Source organism: Nyctibius grandis, chromosome 2 (genome assembly GCF_013368605.1).
Source record: "Nyctibius grandis isolate bNycGra1 chromosome 2, bNycGra1.pri, whole genome shotgun sequence".
NCBI lineage: Eukaryota > Metazoa > Chordata > Aves > Nyctibiiformes > Nyctibiidae > Nyctibius > Nyctibius grandis.
In genome coordinates, this window is record NC_090659.1 from 59,030,919 (window position 1) to 59,050,772 (window position 19,854).

Here is a 19,854-nt window from a genome sequence, read left to right on the forward strand (position 1 = left end):
GCTGTTTGACAATCAGTCTGCGTTAGTCGTTAGCTACTGATTTTGAGACAAATTTCTCTTTAATAGATATACTTATTTGCAGTGCATCGTGCATCTAGAATTTCACAATCCAATTGCAAGTGAAAATGTTTTTTGGAATAAAGAGCTGATTTGTGTAGGAAGAGTGGGCATTATAGTCTCTGCCAGTATGAACATTCTGGTGTGTTTATCATAGAATCATAGAATGGTTTGGGTTGGAAGGGACCTTAAAGATGATCTGGTTCCAACCCCCCTGCCAAGGGCAGGGACAGCTTTCCACTAGACTAACTTTCCACTAGACCAGGTTGTTTTATGTAAGGATTGAATTCAGAGCAAGTTAGAGGATCAGGGCTCTAGGACTTTAGGGCGATAAAAGCTACACTGATAATTTGCATTGCCATTCTCTGAAGTCCTCTATGTCCTAGGGCTCTTAACTAAGAACTGGATCCAACAGGAGGTGTAACCACCTCAAGTGTGGAATGCAATGGGACAAAGTGTGAGATTTAGACCGTCTAATTTTCACCTAAGTCCCCCTTCTTTCCCATGTAAGTTTGCTGTTCATTAGATGAATGAGGAAGACAGCAACATCCCTAAAGAGGTCTGATCCATCCACTCGTAAGCCTAATGTACACAAGTGCCCTGAGTTCTCACAAATCATACAAGTCGTTGCTAGCTTTTACATCCTGGTGTGGTGATAATGCTGCTCATCAGTTAGCAGAAGACATGTGCTCCTCCCTGTAGCTCCTAATTCTCAGAGGAGTGTTGCAATCAGTAGATTAGGCCGCGGTAAAGCTCCTCTTCGTTCTTTTTGTTGAAGTCAGATACAAGGAAGTCATAAACCACCATGAACCATGAGTGCCCAAGTATAACTGTGAAAGAGGCTGTTGCTCACCAAGGGAGGTATTTCCCTGCTTCTGGCATTGCCTGTGCAGGATGTAGAGCCAGCGCCTTGCTCCAGATGTGAGGTGCTGCCTCAGCCATGGGGCATGGTAAAGTTCTTGCAAAGTGGACTTGTGAACTGAAACAGTGATTTAGGGGTTGCTTCTCAACTATCTGTTGGCTTGCTGAACTTTACAGGTGGTTTGAGTGTTGGGGTTTGGGTTTTTTTTCCCCCATGCTTGTTTTCTTATCTCTAGACCCTTTCTTAAAGGACAACACCACTTGGACAAGCCCCTGGATATTACCACTTAGCTGGTGCTTTTCAGAGAGGAATAAAGAGGCCTTTGGAATAATTTGTTTGCAACAGCAAAGGAAAGAAAAAACACTTTTTTCTCCCTTTGGTTAGTCTTCTTTGTGCTTCTGAGCAGTAACTGAGTCTTCACTTCTTTACTGAGCAAGGGCTTTTGTAAAACCATGAGCTTTGCATTTAAGATATATATCTCTTGCAAGTTGGGACTCTTCAACAGCCATAGCCATATCCATCTGGGCTCTTTAAATATGGACTAATGTCCTTTGAAATGTAACTAGGACTGAGTGAAGTGTTTCTGGAGTCTGCAGAGTCTTTAGGAGAAAAGATACTGATGTGTCCTGAAGAGAAAGAAGCTCATAGTCAATGGTATCCTTGACAGGAGCAAAAGCCAGAATTCACTGGCCTGTTAAAGAGCAGAGAAAGCAATGCTTCCCCTTATGGCTATTTAGGAGTCCAAACAAATAAATGACTGACAATTTGTTGCAAAAATTATTAGTTTAACTGAACCGAAGTTGTAACTCAGAGCTTAAGAGAAGATGCCCAGGTAGATTGCTGACTGGTGATTTGTTAAAGTATTTGAGAAAAATGCATAGGCTAAACTTCTGGTACTGCTTCCAGTCCAAAATTTGTGGTAGGGTTATAATGCAACTAGTCCTAAACCAGATTTCACTTCAGGAAATACTCTTCCAATTTTAGGCCTGTCCTGTGATGCTGCAGTTTTTTAGAAATGTCTGTCTGCAATAACTGGCTGAAATCTTTCACTAGAGCAATTAAATGCAGCTTTTTTACTGTAGCAGCGGTATTGCCATAGGATGAACCTGTTTGGAAGAGATTTGAGATCTGTGGGGAAGAAAAGTGGGTTTATAGAATGAAATTTTGTGTATATTTTGGCTGGCTACTAAGTAGACTAAACATGCTGCATGCTTTTTAAATCCAGTGTTTGACAAGGATGTTGAACTGCTGTGGTTACTACTGCTGTTTCCAAAATACCATAAGGTTCTTAAAATGTATTAATTACTCATTAACAGTCTTATGACTCTCTATTGAGTGCTGACCAGAGTGAGGCTATACTATTTTACCTGTCTCCTCTTCCTACTGTTATTGAGGAGATTAGTGAGCTATCCTCTTATCTAGTTTTGTGAAGTATGAACAATGTATTTTACATTGTTTATATTAATCAGTATTAATTTATTACTTCATTGTCAGAATTTTTGAAAATGTTTAGGTTCCTTTTAGAAGAAAAGACAACTTCACATGAAATGAGCATTGTTTTGATCAAGAAATCATTTAGACAGTTCTGATAAATTAATGCAATAAAAATTGCATACAGTCTAGTAAAATTTGACAGCCTCTAAATACTTTGGCTGACAGAGTCCTCCTGGAAGGATTTTAATGACAGGTTGTATACGCCTGCAATATGCCATGGAGGTCAGTGGGTACTTCCCTTAAGGTTTTCCTTGCAGAAGCTGCAGTATTTGACACATAGAGGCAAATCTTCTTAGTAACAGGATGCTGCACCTCTTGCGAGGTGGGGCTGCGCATTGGGAATGTTCATGCTGTGCAGGTACAGCCACAGTTTCAGGGAGTGACTCTGCGGCGGCAGTCTGTCTGTGTTGAGGAATTGCTGCCAGTGCACATGCAGAGCCTTTGCTGCAGGTACCATCTACCTACATAAAGCTACGTCGTTTCGTACGTCATGCAAAATCAGACTCGGGGAGGGCTGAAGGGTAAGGAACTGGTAATGGGGAGCAGAGGACTAAGATGGAGCAAATGGACACTGTTCATGCAGCATATGTGACAGGGAGGTAGGAGGTCTCCTGGGCAAGATCCATCCCAGGGTGATGGTGTTACCTGCATGTGCACACAACCTCCTCCGCTGGTGATGAATCACGCTGCGGGAGGGTGTTAATGGGAAATTAGGAGTTGCATAAGCGAAAATGCTGTGCTCAGAGCCCATCCAGAGGAAAGCCATGCTCAGGCAGCGTGAGTTCAAAACACAGCAGTCTGTATCTGTGCGGGATTGTACGTTGCCTGGGTTTCTTCTGTAGGCCCAAGCCTAGAAGTCCAGTTAATCTTCCTGTGCTTTTCTCACATTCTTTGGTGTGCATCCCAACCAAGAGGATTTTGCCTCTCCGTTTATTTAGTCTAGGCAAGGATGGCCAAGGAAGAAGCCCTCTGCTTCCCAGCGCTGTGCTGTTTTAAAGCCGTTACTTTTAAATGTATTTGTTTATGTTGACGTTCATGTTTATCATCTACGGGAAGGGAAAGTACCACTCATTGACTTGCTGTAAACATTTGCAAAATAGCTTCACTGGCTTCCTGCATATCCCTCCTGAGGTAGCTCCTTTACCTTCAGGTTTACAAAAACGCCTTGGGGAGGGTTGGGGTGCTCGAGAGCTGGTCTCCGCTGCAGACTAACTCTTTTGCTGCATTCTCCAGCGTAATGGGAGTTTGCAGGGGCCAGGCGAGTACTGGTTATAAAAGGGAAGACTTAGCGATGGCTGTGGACAGCATGGCAAAGAGGTGGCCTCTTCATCAGGGCGATGATGGAGACAGTGGTGAGAGGGGGAGCAGCCCTTGTGGGGCGAGGAGCAGCACCTGCCGCTCATGATGGGGGAATCATGGAAGGGGCCTGTGACTCCATAGCTGCAGGGATGGTCCTCGGGCCTTTGTGGCCGACCTGGGCTCGCAGGGTGGGTACCACTTCTGTGCCTGGGCTGCCATACTGGGTGTGACACTTGGTGCTTAAAACAGCAGCTGCGCATTCATAGAATCATAGGATCATTTTGGTTGGAAAGGACCTTTAAGATCATCAAGTCCAACCATTAACCTAGCACTGCCAAGTCCACCACTAAACCATGTCCCTAAGCACCACATCTGCATGTCTTTTAAATACCTCCAGGGATGATGACTTAATCACTTTCCTGGGCAGCCTACTCCAATGCTTGATAACCCTTTTGGTGAATAATTTTTTCCTAATATCCAATCTAAACGTCCCCTGGCGCAATGTGAGGCTGTTTGCTCTCATCCTATCGCTTTTTACTTGGGAGAAGACACCAACACCCACCTCGCTACAACTTCCTTTCGGGTAGTTGTGGAGAGCGATAAGGTCTCCCCTGAGCCTCCTTTTTTCCCAGGGTAAAGAACCCCAGTTTTCTCAACCGTTCCTCATAAGACTTGTGCTCCAGACCCTTCACCAGCTTCATCTGGAAGCTGGTGACCCTTCAGACCCTTCACCAGTCCTTCTCTGGACTCCCTCCAGCACCTCAATGTCTTTCTTGTAGTGAGGGGCCCAAAACTGAACACAGTATTTGAGGTGCAGCCTCACCAGTGCCAAGTAGAGGGGGACGATCACTTCCCTAGTCCTGCTGGTCTGATACAAGCCAGGATGCTGTTGGCCTTCTTGGCTACCTGAGCACACTGCTGGCTCACATTCAGCCGGCCATCGATCAACACCCCCAGGTCCTTTTCCACCAGGCAGCTTTCCAGCCACTCTTCCCCAAGCCTGTAGCGTTGCATGGGGTTGTCGTGACCCAAGTGCAGGACCCAACACTTGGCCTTGTTGAACCTCATACAGTTGGCCTCAGCCCATCAATCCAGCCTGTTATGTCCTGCTAACCACCATGGTAAATGAAACTGTAAGCAAGGAAGCAGGGCAGTTACATGGCCATTAAGAGGGATATTTTTCTTCTCTACCTTTTGAGAAATTGTCCTGTAGCAAAGGACCTTGGCCTGTGGCCTCACTGCTGTGGTTTGTCCTACTGCCAGTGGCCCTGGGCCCCAGGCCGTGGGCATGAGAGCTTGCTCCGGTGGCAGCAGCCCCCCCTTCCTGCCTTTCCGAGAGCTTCTTAGAGAGGGCCGCTGAGTGTGAGAGGAGCGAAGGCAGGAGTCCTCTATGGCAGTTTCCTCGCAGCCTGGTTTTCCTCCAGCCTGGGTTGGGGGAAGCATTGGGAGGTGGGGAGTGGCCGTCCGGGAGGGGCTGTGTCGCCTGCCGGGCTGGCTGCCTCTCTCTTGGCCTCTGCCTACTTTTGGTAGCATTGCGTTTTGCCTGCCTGCTGGAGCCATTTTGGGGCAGGCTTTCAACTACACCGAGCACCCATACTCAAGCTTATTATGAGTGCCCTTGTGCTTGTGAGAATGGAGGTGTGCGCTGAACACCAACAGCACAGAAACTAGAGAAGCTCTGAGGCATTTCTAGAAAGCAGTTCAGCCCTGCGGGTGTGGGTTTACTGAAAGGACAGCAAGGAGATGGCCACCTGTTCCCCCAGCATCGCTGGCCACTGCTGGCAGAGGCAGCAGTTACGGGTCACCATTGTAATGACACTGTTTGCATCTTGCCAGGTTATGGCTGGATCCAGCCTTGTACCTCTAGCAGGTGCTGGAAGTGGTTGTGCGGATCCATCCCAGAGACAGCAAGAAAACCAAACTGGTGCGATTTGTTTCAGAGACTGCAATCTCTCTGCCTCATGAATGAGAATGACGTTTGATGTTTGGTTTCCCTTCAGCTTATATGCCTAATAACTGCTAATGGTGACACTAAAAAGGCAAGTTAGAAGCAGGGTGTTTGGATCTGTGTCATGCAGGACAAGGAGCAGTTTGCTTTGTACACTCCGGAGTAGTTACATGTGAGGCGGGTGATAAGCTCTGGAACAGCCATGGTGGTTCTGCAACAGGTTTTCATGTCCTCCCCTCAGATCTTTTAAGTTAGCAGGATGAGGAATGGGAACTTCTCACTTGTATCGCCTGGCTCCAGTTTGCCCATTCACAAAGTGGAAGAGTAGGGTGGGGATTATTGGCAATGATTACCATAATCGAATTTAGGAAGGGTCGTGCCCTTTGAAATGTATTCCTGAAAGCGCTTGTCACTGGATGTCAGGCCTGGAGTATGCTCTAATCCTCAGCTGTTGGTGAAGTAACATCAGTGACTGTAACACCCGAGGATCCTACTGGCACCTGGAATTTTTTTCGCTTATTTGAAAATATAACTGAAAGTGAAGTTCTTAAATAGGAAAAGGGTACAAAACTGACTGGACTGATATCCACTTGGTAAATAGAGTATTCTGTGCTTGCTGGAGGCTAAGTAGTATCTGGCAGTCTGTGGAAATAGACCTGCTAGTAGATAATGCTGATGGGAGGCTCTATTTTTTAATGATAACACCATTAGTTAGCATTCACAAACTAGTTATCTGCTTTGAGCTGTGCAGAACTGGGCGGTATAATGTGATACTCTGAAAATTTCTCTAAGTAAGCAAATACCTTGATTGTTGCCAGAGCTTCCTGTAAAAGAATGTACTTAGAGGAAACAGTTGCTTTAAATGTCATTTTTGTCCAAAGATGGAACAACAGGAATAGCTTTATATTTCCTGTGAACCAACTGGAAGCCCCCTGGATTTGCGTTGCTTTGTGAAAATGATGTTAACATCACCAACAGGAAAGTCGTGTTCACAGAGCAGCTTTCAGGGGACTCCCATGACCCTACCTCCAGGATAGACCCCTGGGGAATTTGGAAAAGAATGTAAAAAATGAGGTCCCAACAACCAAACATTTCAGCTCCAGCAATCTGGTGTTCTTGACTGAGAAGATGTGACTCTTTTTTTTTAACATCCTTTTAGTGAAGTACTTCCAACCGATGCTAATTTACAAAATAAATATTTTCTGAAACAATTAATATTAAGCATTTAAAAATTAACTAATATTCCCTTGAGTGGCTAAAATACACTGGAGATCTCAGATAAGAATCTGTGGTCTGTCTGCAATTTTTTTATGAACATCCTGTAGGATTCTGGTAATACTAAACCCAACAACAAAACAACCCTCCTCCCGAGCCAAACAGAAAAAACCCTGCCAAAAATTACAGACAGCCCCCCATATCCCAGGAGACATAATGATTTTTTTTCAGATTGAATTCTATAGAGCTTTTCTTAAAATCAGTTGATTTTCTGAAAATTGTACAAGGCTTTTAAATAAAACCAGAGCTGAATTGTTGTAATTAGTTCAAATTTCATCACGCACAGTGATATTTCAGACAGTAACTTGCCATTCCTTTCAGATATTATCTCTGTGTTAATTTGGGACTCGCTTAAAGTTTCCCTCAGACTAACAGGGATACTTAATTGATGCACTGACATACTGGTAACCATGAAGTGCCATTGTTTTCCACTGTGTAGATTTGTCCCAGGGGATTTTTCATCTGATCTAACGTTATCCCTAGGAGATTGATTAGGAGAACAGCTCTGCATTGATAGAGAAATGAGTGGGGACCACTTCTGCTTCCATCTGTCCTGCTCAGGTATATCAACCTACAGCCAAAGGAGGCCTTCAGGAGAATGAGTATTTTAATTATTCTTATCCATGCAAGGTTTAACGAGCCTTTGGAGATTATTGTGTTGCACTTATTTGTGTTGCTTAAACATAGGCATTTGGTGCCATTTGAGGTATTTACATAGGCCTGGCAGATACGACCTGGGACCTAGGGGAGAGCAGTTCCCACCTGACCTGTCAGCTGGAGGCAGGTAGTGTCCTACAGGACATCTTGAATGGCACTGTTCTTCTGTGCTCTGTGAATGTCGGATCTACAGAAAATGGAATGACACAACCAAGGGCTTTAAATAGCCAACTACATGACAGAAACTTCCAGTGATTGCTGACTAGAGCTGAACCTAATTTGATGACCTAGAAGGTTAAAGCTGTAAAACCAGTAAGCTGTCCCTTGGTTCAGGGAATTCCCTGAACTGTCATAGTTGAAGTCTACCCATGATTTGCTGGGAAAAAAAAGGGAAAAAAAGGACATGAAGATAAGCTGCCAACTTTTTTTTTTTTTTATGAGGGAGAAAAAAGACTTAGGAGAGGAGGAAAGACTGGAGCTTGCTGACATTATAAAATCCTAAAATGTTGCCTTTTGTCCATTATTTATCTGCCCATAGACATCTGAAATTGATGGGTTTACAAATGAAAAGGCAACTGTGCTCAATTTCTGTTTTCTGCTTTAAGTCCTGAAAATGAAGGCATGGCAGATGTTCCTTTTCCTGAACCATTTTGAGGGCTGAAGTTCAAATTATCAGTCCAGGACAATTGGCTTTGCATCAACTCCTGTAAGGGACAGACTTCCCACTCTTCAGGCATTTGACCAAAGCCAGTGCTTTAGTACAGATGTCACCAAGCATCAGCAGTTACCCTCGTCCCAGAAGAGGTTACAGGAGTGACCAAGGGTGAGGGACAGTGCACCACGTTGCTCTCTTCTCCTTTCTGACCCTCAGGAAGCGGGCAGCCCCACTGAAGCCCATCTGTACACAGCCAGCCTTCTGGTACTTCCCGCAGTACTTGTGCGAGCGCTTGCGCCGAGGTTTCCATTCTAATTACCAATTAATACTGCTTCTCATAAAAAGTTATAGTTTCTATGATTCATTTCAATCTAGCCTTAGTAGTTTATTCATTTTGAAGTGATGTTTTCTGTTTAGGCATGGCATTTAAACTGATCGTGGTTTTGGATGAGAATAGTGGTGATGTACCCTTCTATGTTGCCTTAGTTCTAATTTCAATTTAAACTAAATTCCAATTCAAATTCAGATACCAATTCAAACACTAATGGAGACAGAATATGACCTTCAAAAATTGTTGGCTGGTACATTTTGGTTAGAAATGGGTGAGTTTGTCAGCAAGTTAGTGATTTGATGAAATATTTTACTTTAGAATTGCCAAAATAAATATTTAAACCATTTTGTATGAACAAAATAGTCAAAGATAAAGTATTAATAATAATAAAATTATTAAGAGAAAAACAATTTCAGAGTAATTTTTCATTAATGTTTAAGTAGTGCAGTTTGACTTTTCTGATTTTTATTCATTTATTATGAACAAAGGAAATAAAAACCTGGACTCACAAAGGAGTTGCCTTTTCCTGATGGCTACTTCCTTGAGTTTTAAAGATGCCTATGTTCAGTGCAGTGAGGGGCTTTGAATCCACTCTTCAACTCGGGGATGAGTACCCGTTTACCAGCTGGTGCTTGGGAGATCTGCTGTCACACTTGGGTAGTGCAGTTCCATGCCCAGCTACCCAGCTCTTGGGGAGGCAGGATGAGAGCGAGTGGAAGTGCCTTTATACTCCAGTGCTTTTGACTATCATTAAGAAAGGAAGATGCTCAGGTTCCCATCTCTGATCTAGTAAGATTTCAGTGTGCCATGTGAAATGAAATTATTTCAGTGGGAGAGAGGGGGGTTCAGTCTTTTCCTTTGAAGTGCTCCACAGCACAGCAGGTTTCCTCCTCTTCTAAGAGCAGTGAGCTCAGACCCTTTGAGGCAGAAGATAGTGTATGGTAGAACAACTCTAAGTCTGGGTCAAACACTTAATGCAAAGCTGTGTTTTGAAGGAGAGTGACTCTGAGGTTTTGTGGTGGTTGTTTTTTTTAAATTATGGCATAGAGGAATGATGTACTTACACTGAGCAATCAATTTCCTTTGCCAACATCTTTACAAATATGTTCTAAAACCCTGGTTTGGGCAGGAGAAATTTAATTTTCCCCCATAGAGTTCCTGTCAACCAGTATATCAATACATGACTTAACCTTTCAAAAATAATGTTTCAAAATGTAGCTAATACGTATGTTATACTAGTCTATACCTTGTTACTGTTGTCTAAGCAGAACTAGAAGTTTGTGAGTCTGTCATTTGTGGTTTTTTTAATAGATGAGAGTTCTTGTTTCTTGCAAATCGCAATTTTTATCCTTTTGTTTAAATACAGTTTGTCAGATATAGACACAATGAAGCTTTTCATCCTGGTATGTTTATTTTAGAAAAAAAAAGAGGATTTTATACTTTTCAAGTGTAGCCATCTGTTTCCATAATCTAAAGTAAATCTAGTATTACAAAGGCAAATAACTAAATTTTGCTAACCTGCTAAGACAGTATGGATTTTTTTGTTATCCTCTCCATTCTAGCTAAGTGTAGATCGGAAGTTTTAGCAACATGATTTTTCTTAAAGTTGTTAATGGATTGCAAAATCAGTTAAGAAAAATATAGAGGTTAACTGGAATATAGCAGTAATTTCCTCTTTGCATATGAAAGAGCAGTTCAGCTAATTCAATACAGTTACATCTAAAGGGTAAAGACAAGAATAGTAATACAGCCAAGGAGCTATTTTGACATTCTGAGGAGAGAAGAAAATATGAGAGGAATGCGAGATAAGTGTCCTGCAGTTGGCATCACCTCCCTATTCCTGTATTTGGTGGGGTGCAGAACTGAAGACATCTATTGATCCAGCTGTCTTATCAGCTGCGTGAGTTGTACATATGTGTGCGTAGGTGGAAGTGCAGTGTCTGCTACGTAGCGATAAATCTCCCTTGGCCTTGCCCGTTGTGATTAGGTTAGCGTAGGGTTAGAAGGGGTGGATTGTATGGAGGGAGGAGATTCAGACTTAAAGCTGTTGCTGTCAAACAGCCATCCCCATCCCATTGGCATAGCCACTGCTGGTGTTTGAACTTGGAACTTGTATCGGAATTCAGTTCCAATTGGGGTTTGAACTAAAGCAACACAGAGTGGGAAATCTTCACTGTTTCATTAGAAAACATGATCAGTTTAAGTGTCATGTCTAAACAGAATATGTCATTTTACAATGAATGAATCATGAGATGAAATAATTATGACAGTTTTTAGTTGTTGAAGCATTTCAGCTATGAATTAGAAACACTGTGAATAGGATTTTGATACCTGTGCTAGTCTCACCAGTCACCTGTTTACAGGATTTTCAGTCATTTGAAAGACACTGTGTTTTGGATGGGAGAAGTGACTGTATTCCCTGGGATAAGGTTTTCAACATGAACAGAGTTAAGTAAACAGTGAGAATTTTATTAAATTTCTACCTTACACGTGTGTTTTACAGGGTAAGAAAGACTTGAACTTGATTGATACCTATGCAGTTAGCCTAAGCTGGTAGGCAGCTCAGCAACTGAAACTCAGCAAGCAGAGCTTGAGCTGATGTTGTGGGAAAGAGAACTACGTTTTGTCTTGAAAAATGCACTTCTGTAAGAGAGTGGAGTATCCAAGAACTGACTCGGCCTTTGTATTTTTTTGGATATCTCTGTAGCCTCCGGAAATGGTGCATTTCCAAATATGGCAGTAGTCTCCCTCTTAGGCTGCTCATCTGGCTGTTTGCATCGTTCCTGTGTGAGTTCCAAGCAGTAGTACTCAAATGCCAGGAAAGTAGCTGGACATGGAAAAACAGGGCAAAATGCAACAAAAGTCTGTAGCTACGATCTGATGGATGTCTTACAGCCTGCATTGCAGAGCAGTGTTTCTTCCATCTGCTGCAGGAACTTTTAGCAGCCTTCTCAGCTCTGGCGCTGACAGGGCTTAGTACTCCTAAGGCTCGGTACGTGATTCATGGAAATTAGAGGTCTTGGTTGGGATGCCCATTCATTAGCAGCACTTTTTCTGAGCTATATGTTAATGTGATAATAAATGAATCGCTGTCCTTTAGGCAAACACTCAGTCTGCATGTAGCATGTTCGTCTGTGCGATGTTGAAGGGACATAATCTTTTTATAGTTTAATACTGATTTGCTAGCGTGATTCACTAAGCTTATCAGTTGCAGACAGTCTGGGAGAATGAAATGGAACGGAAATGCTTGTCAAAAAATGAAGCAATTTGTATCGCTAAAATGAGCTACTGCTTCTGGGCTGACTGATATTTTGTGGGAGGAGTAAGATAAAATGAATGTCTTCAAATATTATGTGAAAGGCTGGCCTGTGGCGTGTGGAAGCTATGGCTATTTGAAAACTTCTAGCCTACCATGCTAAGTATGTGAGGTATCATGGTGCACCTGGCCAAAATCTTTGGATTAGTCTGTAATTGGCTCCTAGACAAGGGATAAAGAAAGAGCCTGCCTTTTCCTCCCCGCCCCCAGCCCCTGCAGATTATGCTTCCTGCCCAGCACCATTCCTTCTCTGTTTTGGCACTTGGAGGACAGCAGCGATTGCTCCAAGCTCCACGGAATTTCTGGGGAAGGCATTGTTTCAAAGAGGATGTCTGGGAGATAGGACAAAATTATTTCTCTTCGTTTGTCTCATTATGTCTAGTCATGTGTGGCGGGAAATCATGAACTGGATTCTTCATATCATGAGACTGATTTAAAATTCTAAAAGTTTAGAAATAAGCAATAATTTGCATAGTTTCAGCTTATTTACCTTGTGATGATTATCTTTATTCCTTCAGGGTGAAGTTTCCCACTTAGGACTTGATTGTGTAAGGTTCTTAAGTAATTCCTAAATGAGTACCAGAAATGCAGATCTCCTTGTTCACAGTTTGAAAGATACTCAACTAATTTTTAACAGTTTCTGAGGAATGAAGAGATATTGTTATATTCTGTCCCATTCTGTCTGTGACCTCTAGCCCTCTGTTTGGTCCTCTGTATCTGCTTTTCTCTCCATTTTCCCCCTTGTTCTCATACATAGCCCATACTCCTTTCTGCCCATTTCAGTCTCTACTGCTTAGTCCTCCAAGGTGTGCTTCATCTCCATTGAAAGCAAGCATCCAAATAGGTGAGGTGGATCCCAGCACAGAAGTGCCTGTTTCTTGCCATGGAATAAAGGGAGACTGCGGTGACTAGTAGATATGTTTGTACCTAACCTGGGTAGGTACCTGCTGATTCCTGTACCTGCTATAACCATCTTCCTCTCTCCCAGTATCTCATTACTTAAATGCCCCTTTGACCTCCTTAAGTTGACCTTTGATCCATAAGCTTTTTCCAGTCTGGCCCTCCCATCTACCCGGAGGACCAGGAGGAAAAAGCTCATACTTCCTTCTACTATATGCAGAACGTTATCACATCCCTCAGATTCAAAAATACATTTTAGCAGTTGAGAACAATGCTGTCCAGTAGTGGCTGTCATTGTTGGCCAACCTTCCGTCCACCTGCAAATGTTACAGTCAGTGACAGTAGGAGGTGATGCTACTGTAAAATAAACACAGAGTTTTGTAGGGCAGGTGGCTGGTTCTGGCATAGCAGGCTACAGCACTTGCCTGCAAATAGGGCCTCATGCAGCTGTGCTCCCTGGTGCTCAGTACCTTCTTACCTTCCTCGCCTTTGGTTATTCTAATCTAAGGCTTAAGAAACAGGAAAAATTGAATATAATGGCGTCATGTTTGGGAGCACTAAAAGAGACCTGAAAGCACAAGTCCATTCTTCTGGCCATGCTAAATTTAAGAACAAATCCCAACTGAAAAATAAATAACAACATACTTTTTTTTTCTAGAATGGTGCATGTTAAGTAACAGGCTGAAGGAAATATGTGGGGATTAACTTGAAAACAGAGGTTTATAATGATTCGATGACGTATGTTAATTACATTCCCAGGTGCAATTAAAACAGACTTTTTCTGAATTTAAGGGATGTTGATAAAACTGATAACATTCTACGCGATGCTGGAGGAGGAAGTATGAGCTGCGAGCATGCGTCCTCCAGCTGCAATCTCATCAGGTCTGGAAAAACTAAGAGAGGTCACACTGGGTCACTTCTTGAAACGGGAGACCCGATGTTTTTCCTGGCATAACCATGTACCACAAGGAGTAAAGTGGATTATTCAGTGCATGGTGATTTTCCCTCCTGGTCAGTACTGAGTTGACATTGTACCACATGCTGGCATCGTTTTCAGATCTAATTCTCTTTTTGCAGCATAGGAGTAATACTCATTCTAATCAGTGTTAATTTTCATCTTTCTGTACATTTATAATGTAGCATGGTAAAATGCTGTAACAATGTAGGAGAAAAAATGGGAATATTTTGGTTTATGTGAATATGGAGAAAGTTTGGCTTCAAGCAAAAAATTCAGCAGAACTACATATAAAAAAATAAGACCTTAACAAAAGCAACAAATACTTCAGGAGCTGTATTACAGTTTTACTGGACAGTCTTTAATAATTTTATTTTCAGTATTAAACTCCCATTTCTCTTTGATGCTTTACTTTAAAAGAAAATGTATTTACCAAGTAAAAATGGTAATGTATTATTTAACTTCTGGAGTGATGATGTTTATTGGTCTTGCTGGAGGTTTTCCAAATTCAAAACAGATTAGGTACATTTGCTTTTACTTCTCAGATATGAGGGGGAATGATTTTAAACTGAAAGAGGGTAGATTTAGATCAGATATTAGGAAGAAATTCTTGACTGTGAGGGTGGTGAGACACTAGACCAGGCTGCCCAGAGAAGTTGTGGATGCCCCCTCCCTGGCAGTGTTCAAGGCCAGGTTGGACGGGGCTTTGAGCAACCTGGTCTAGTTGAAGATGTCCCTGCCTGTGGCAGGTGGGTTGGAACTAGATGATCTTTAAGGTCCCTTCCAACCCAAACCATTCTATGATTCTATAAGTACTGAGGTCCCCATAGAGCCCACAGGCATGGAAGGACGGGCTCCCAGCATCCATGCTGAGAACTGGCTCTGGAGAGGTGAGAGCTGGTTCTGGGGAGGTGCTATCCCTGACTGCTTCCTGATAACAGCTTAACAGGGCTGCTGAAGGATCTTGTGTGTGTTGGTGGAATATTCAGTGATACAAATGTTTTGCTTGTTTTCCTCCTAGTTTGTTTCTGAGGGGCATGACAACAGTAAAAGTGATAGACTGCTGAGTTACTCACTGGTTGCTTCATGACTATGAGGAGAAAAAGTGGGGAGTAGCCCAGATGTGCTTGAGTGTGCAGAAATACTTCAGTAACACAAAACAATCATAAACTTTTACTTGTGCATCAGTTAACCTGACTTCTCTCATATGTTACCATCTTTCATGTTTTGCAAAACAGTGAGTGGCTCTTTTTGATTATGCTGTAGATATCCAAATCTTTTGGTTGCTGTTGACTTGATCCAAACAAAGCAATCCCCAAATCTCTCAAGTCTCCATCTTATGGCTTATGTGAGCAAAGGCGTGAAAGCTTTTAGTAGCATTTATTCATACTAAGCTCCCTTCCTCAAACACTTAAATCAAGATCTTCTCTCCCTCGCTTCTGAGGGAAGTGGCACTTTGGAGTATTTCATGTGATGAGATCAGCTGTCAGGACTAGCAAGGCCAGCTGCGCAGTGTACCTTCCTTCCCTCCTGAGGTGAAAACGCCCCTCTTCCAAATCCTCCCATCCACCTGCCCTCCAGAATTTCACCTCACAGAATCCAGGTAGACTTAGGAGTCTGTCAACATCTATGCTGAAGTACCGTCATTTTCTAGAGGTACAAGATGGCTGTATTTTGACTTTAGTTTGCCTGGTGTGGAAACCCCATGAGGTAGTGCTGTCCTAAGGAGAAAGTCTTTCAGAAAACAAGGATCTCTTATGTTTGTACATGTTTTCTGTGCGTTATACTGCTGCAATGAATTTGCTTTTACTGAGTGGAAGGTTTCCTGTCATAATGACAATTACAGTTAGGCATTGTAGAGGGCAAGAAAGAAAGAAGATCACTTGAAATGTGGTAGATGTAAGAAACAGGACCAGAACCCTGGAGCTAGACGTTGCCTGGCCAGTAAACATTAACAATTGCCTCCATATCTAATATTTAACATTAGGAGCAGTTTGCTCTCTGAGGGGCTGTGGTTTGACTTGATTTCATAAAGTATGTCCAGACGTACTTCTTGATATAGTTTCCTGTGGTAATTATACCAGTGTTTAACTGCCTTTAAAAACTGTTCTCTTTCTATCTGAAGATTGCCAATTACTGATAAAAAAATTTAGTAAATCAATATTAAGAGATCTCATGATAAACTCCCAAAGGGTGTAGACAACATTTTTTGTGTTCAGAAAAGAAACAAAATCCACATTCTTCAGGTCTGGTATTTTTCTCCTTAAGCTTAGAAGGTAAATCATGAACTGCAGTTTCACCATTCCTTTCTTCTCAAAGCAATGACACATATTTATAGAGATTAAGTATTTATGCAGAATGCAAGTCATTTATTAACAAACTGATATTAAAGAGATGCTTCTACGACTGGATTGATTTTGTTTTAAATATTCTGTTGGGCTTTGAATGTGTGACTATAGAATCTTGGAGGAGAATCCACTTGTTTTCAATTGAGACGTTCATATTGCTAGATGCAGAGTATGTGTGTACTCTATAAAAATGAGTTATTTTTTAAATGGTAGCCCAAAAGACAATGATTTAGAAGTAATATATCAGTTTTCTATGGTTAAAAACTATAGCAGGTTTTTTTCTTCTTTTACAAAGGCATCTTTTATTGGACTGTGACTGTGACCAGAAGTGTACATCTATATAAAGATAACAAAGTACTGCGTTGGGCTTAAGCGAACATTCCTCATGCTGACCAGCCTTGCAGTCAGGGTGGTACTGTTGACATCCCTGGCTCATTGCGGTACGTTCTGCCTGTCACCCAGTTCAGACAATTAATTCTCAATTTCTCTTTTATTTTCAGGGTTGTTCTGGTTGTGGAAAATGTGACTGCAGTGGAGTAAAAGGGCAAAAGGTGAGTAAGTCAGCTCTCTCTTCTTCATTATCTTGCTTATTGAAACCACATGGTGTATAATCTACTGGGAGGCAGGTGAGCCATTGGTTTCAGTGAACACTTGCACCGCCATGAGGCATTGCCAAGGCCAGGCCACATGCTCTTCATTGGGGTTTCCAAAAACAACCAGCTCGGTGTCTCTACCAGCAGAAGGCAGAAGGGCCAGGGGTGGGAAACAGCCAGATGCCCTCACTGCAGGGCGAAGCCCTTAGCCCTGTGCTTGGCTGTGAACTCTCTCTTTCCCCATCTAGCGGGATGCTAACCCGGCACTCTCACCTTTCCTACACCTCCCCTCCAGTCTTTTCAGTGGGTAGCAGGCTTGACATCCTGACCACCTCTGGAAGTGATGTGAGCAGTTCAGTTCAGAAATGTTCCCCTCAGCATGCTGTGCAGATTGCTCTCCAGGAAGGCTGTGACGCATCATAAGCAATGTACCCGGACTAGGGTTACCCCTGGGAGGCAATGACCTGCAATAGGAGGGAGGTTAATAATCAACTTAAATACAGAAAAGTGTTGCAGGTCAAGAGAAAAAATAATATTTAAAACTTTTTGACAGAACTTGCAAATGAGTTTTAAAGTTCCCATTTAGCTATCCAAACTTTCTGTGTATGAAACAGAAAAGGCACTTTAAAAGCTTCTTTTAAAGCAGTAACGGTGAAGAAAAAATACAGCATGCTTAAGCATTCCATGAATTGCCCCTGTAAATTACTTGCTTTTGTAAATATTGTAGACATTCAATCACTCTCCTTATCTCTTCCAATTTTGCTGTAGAGATTTTAATCTACAGTGTGGTCTGTTGTGCATGCACGTGTACTGTACATCTACCATTGAGTGTAAACCAAAGGTTTTGTCATCCTGTGATTGCAGTGGGAACATTTTTTGAGGTAAGTTGTTTAAGTCACCCAAAGGAGTGCTTAGAAGAGGTGGAGGTTATGTTTGTTTTTTTGTTTTGGGGGGTTTGTTTTGGTTTTTTTTTAAATAAATACACAGCTGGTGTTCTACATTGTCTCACATGCGATAGCTACATATTTATGGATGAGGATTTTAAGAATGTTTGTTGGTGGCTTTTCTTTGGTGTTTTCCAGAACAAGGAATGTAAATTACTTAATTGGAGATCCAAGCAAGGATAATTTTCTTTGTAACGGAACATAGATTAATTTGTGAAACAGATCAAAAGTGTTGAGGTTCAAAACATCTTTTAGATGGAGTCTCCTTTTTTTAATGACCCGTTAATATCTGTTTAATAAAAGTCAGCTATATATTGAAAATTAATAAAGCAAAGATTTGGGAAAGGTTCAGAACTCTGAATTTATTCCTTGATATCTTGATCTTGTTTTTCAGTAACAAGTACAAATGAGTCATTGTAGAATGAGAGTGATATTACATTATAACTCTCTTGTTGAAAGCCATTAGTTTTCGGTTCATAGAGTATGCCAGCATCTTGTAACTAGATCATTTTATAAAATGATAGTTTGGGGAAATAAATTGTGTTAAACCTTATGCTTCATTTATTTATGGCTGCAATCCTGACTCTTTACTAGAGCTCTTGCTGGCATTTTCCATTTGCATAGTCCAGAGTCTCAAAAAGTTCTCTTTGAAATAAATAGATGCTTGTCTGATATGCTAGAAGCCAAAACTACTTCCAATTAATGTAAGTTGTTTAAAATGTAGAAGAGAGAAAAATATCAGTCCATAGCAACAGAAGTCATAGTAAATTCCAGATTTCATGCAAACTTGTCCAGCAAGCCAGTGTACTCTGTGCTCTTTCTAATGGGTTCCATCACAAACTTCTCTGACTTTAAACATGTGTGTAGTGAAATATTTACATACTTTTAATCTGTGTAGAAAATTTAATTATTGACATTACAGACATCTAGACAGGTGAATGAATAGTTATACCTAGAAAACAATACTCAAGAAAGGCACTTGAAGGTATTTGGAATGCACTTATAAGTAACTTGATTCAGATCAATATATATCAATGCATACTCATTAAGTTGACAGTCTGAGTCTTTCAAATGTGTGCTTAGGATTTTGAACAGAAACTGAGTTTTATTTAACAACGTCTGCCCCACACCCTCGTTTCAGCCTGGTGCAGCTTTTCGTCCTGATTCTTTACATTTAATGCCTGTCTAGAGTAAGGACAGCCTGCCACCCAGTCCCACGCCTGAATACAGAAGATGGTAAGGGAAAGCAAGGGAAGCATCCTTCCTACTTGCCTCTGTAACATTTCTAGAAATAGTCTTTCCGACCAATGCATTTGGTTTTGAAATATGTCTCTGCTAAACGCCATTCCCATTAACGCACACATCAGTAGTGGTAGCTGTTACCTCAGAGATCTACGTGAATGTTGCTTAATCAGAGAAGGACTGAGTGGAAAGACTGATCCTAGCCAAGATCCAGGCCAGAAGAGGACTGCCATGCCCAGCTCTTGTGGTACCCCAGGAGACCATGTTAGAGAACATCTGCTCTCCACTTCTTACGTAGCCACTTGCGTGGGAAGTACATATCCATTCTGCCCTGCATCATCCACAGCCAACATGTTGCCTACACTGGAAATCCTTTTGATCAGGCTTCCGTGTTGTGCAGAAGTGCACAAATGCTGAAGGGCCTTTTCCAATCCACCCACACTCTTCAGCAACATAACCACACCAGTTTACTGCCATGGGAGCTTCGGGAGCTGCGGAAGTGGGTGCTGGGTTTACCCTTTAATGCCTTAATTATTAACATCTGGGGATACATTTCCGACCATAGTGTGGGAAGAAGTTCCAGACCCTATGATTTGGGGGTGGGGTTTAATTAAAATACATTTGGACAAATAATCATATTAATGATATCACCAGAAAAAGTGCTGAAAATAGTGTTCAACTTAAAAGCTGTGAAATGCCAAAGAAATGTTACCCGACAGCATTTCAGACATGGAAGAGTAAATTACATTGCCATATTTTTCTCTCTCATTTGAGAATCTTTTCATCAACATGACCATTTGGATGGCCATATTTAGAATACATTCAATATGTTCTCTCATCAGACTGTTTCCATGAAAATTGCATCTCTATGCCAAACTCCTTTAAGATGACTCATGCTTTATCAGGGCCTATAATTGACAAAGTCTAAGGGTTTTCATCCCTTTCAGAAAATTTCAGAAAGTGAGTGTAATTGCAACA

General features: G+C 41.9%; 1 protein-coding gene across 1 annotated transcript in view; it reads left to right on the forward strand.

Moving 5' to 3' along the window:
• Positions 1-19,854, forward strand: part of COL4A1 (collagen type IV alpha 1 chain) — a 143,192-nt gene that overhangs the window by 48,362 nt on the left and 74,976 nt on the right. The window contains exon 2 of the mRNA XM_068417484.1: positions 16,598-16,648. Within this exon, the coding sequence (XP_068273585.1) occupies positions 16,598-16,648 (51 nt within the window). The remainder of the gene's footprint in view (positions 1-16,597; positions 16,649-19,854) is intronic.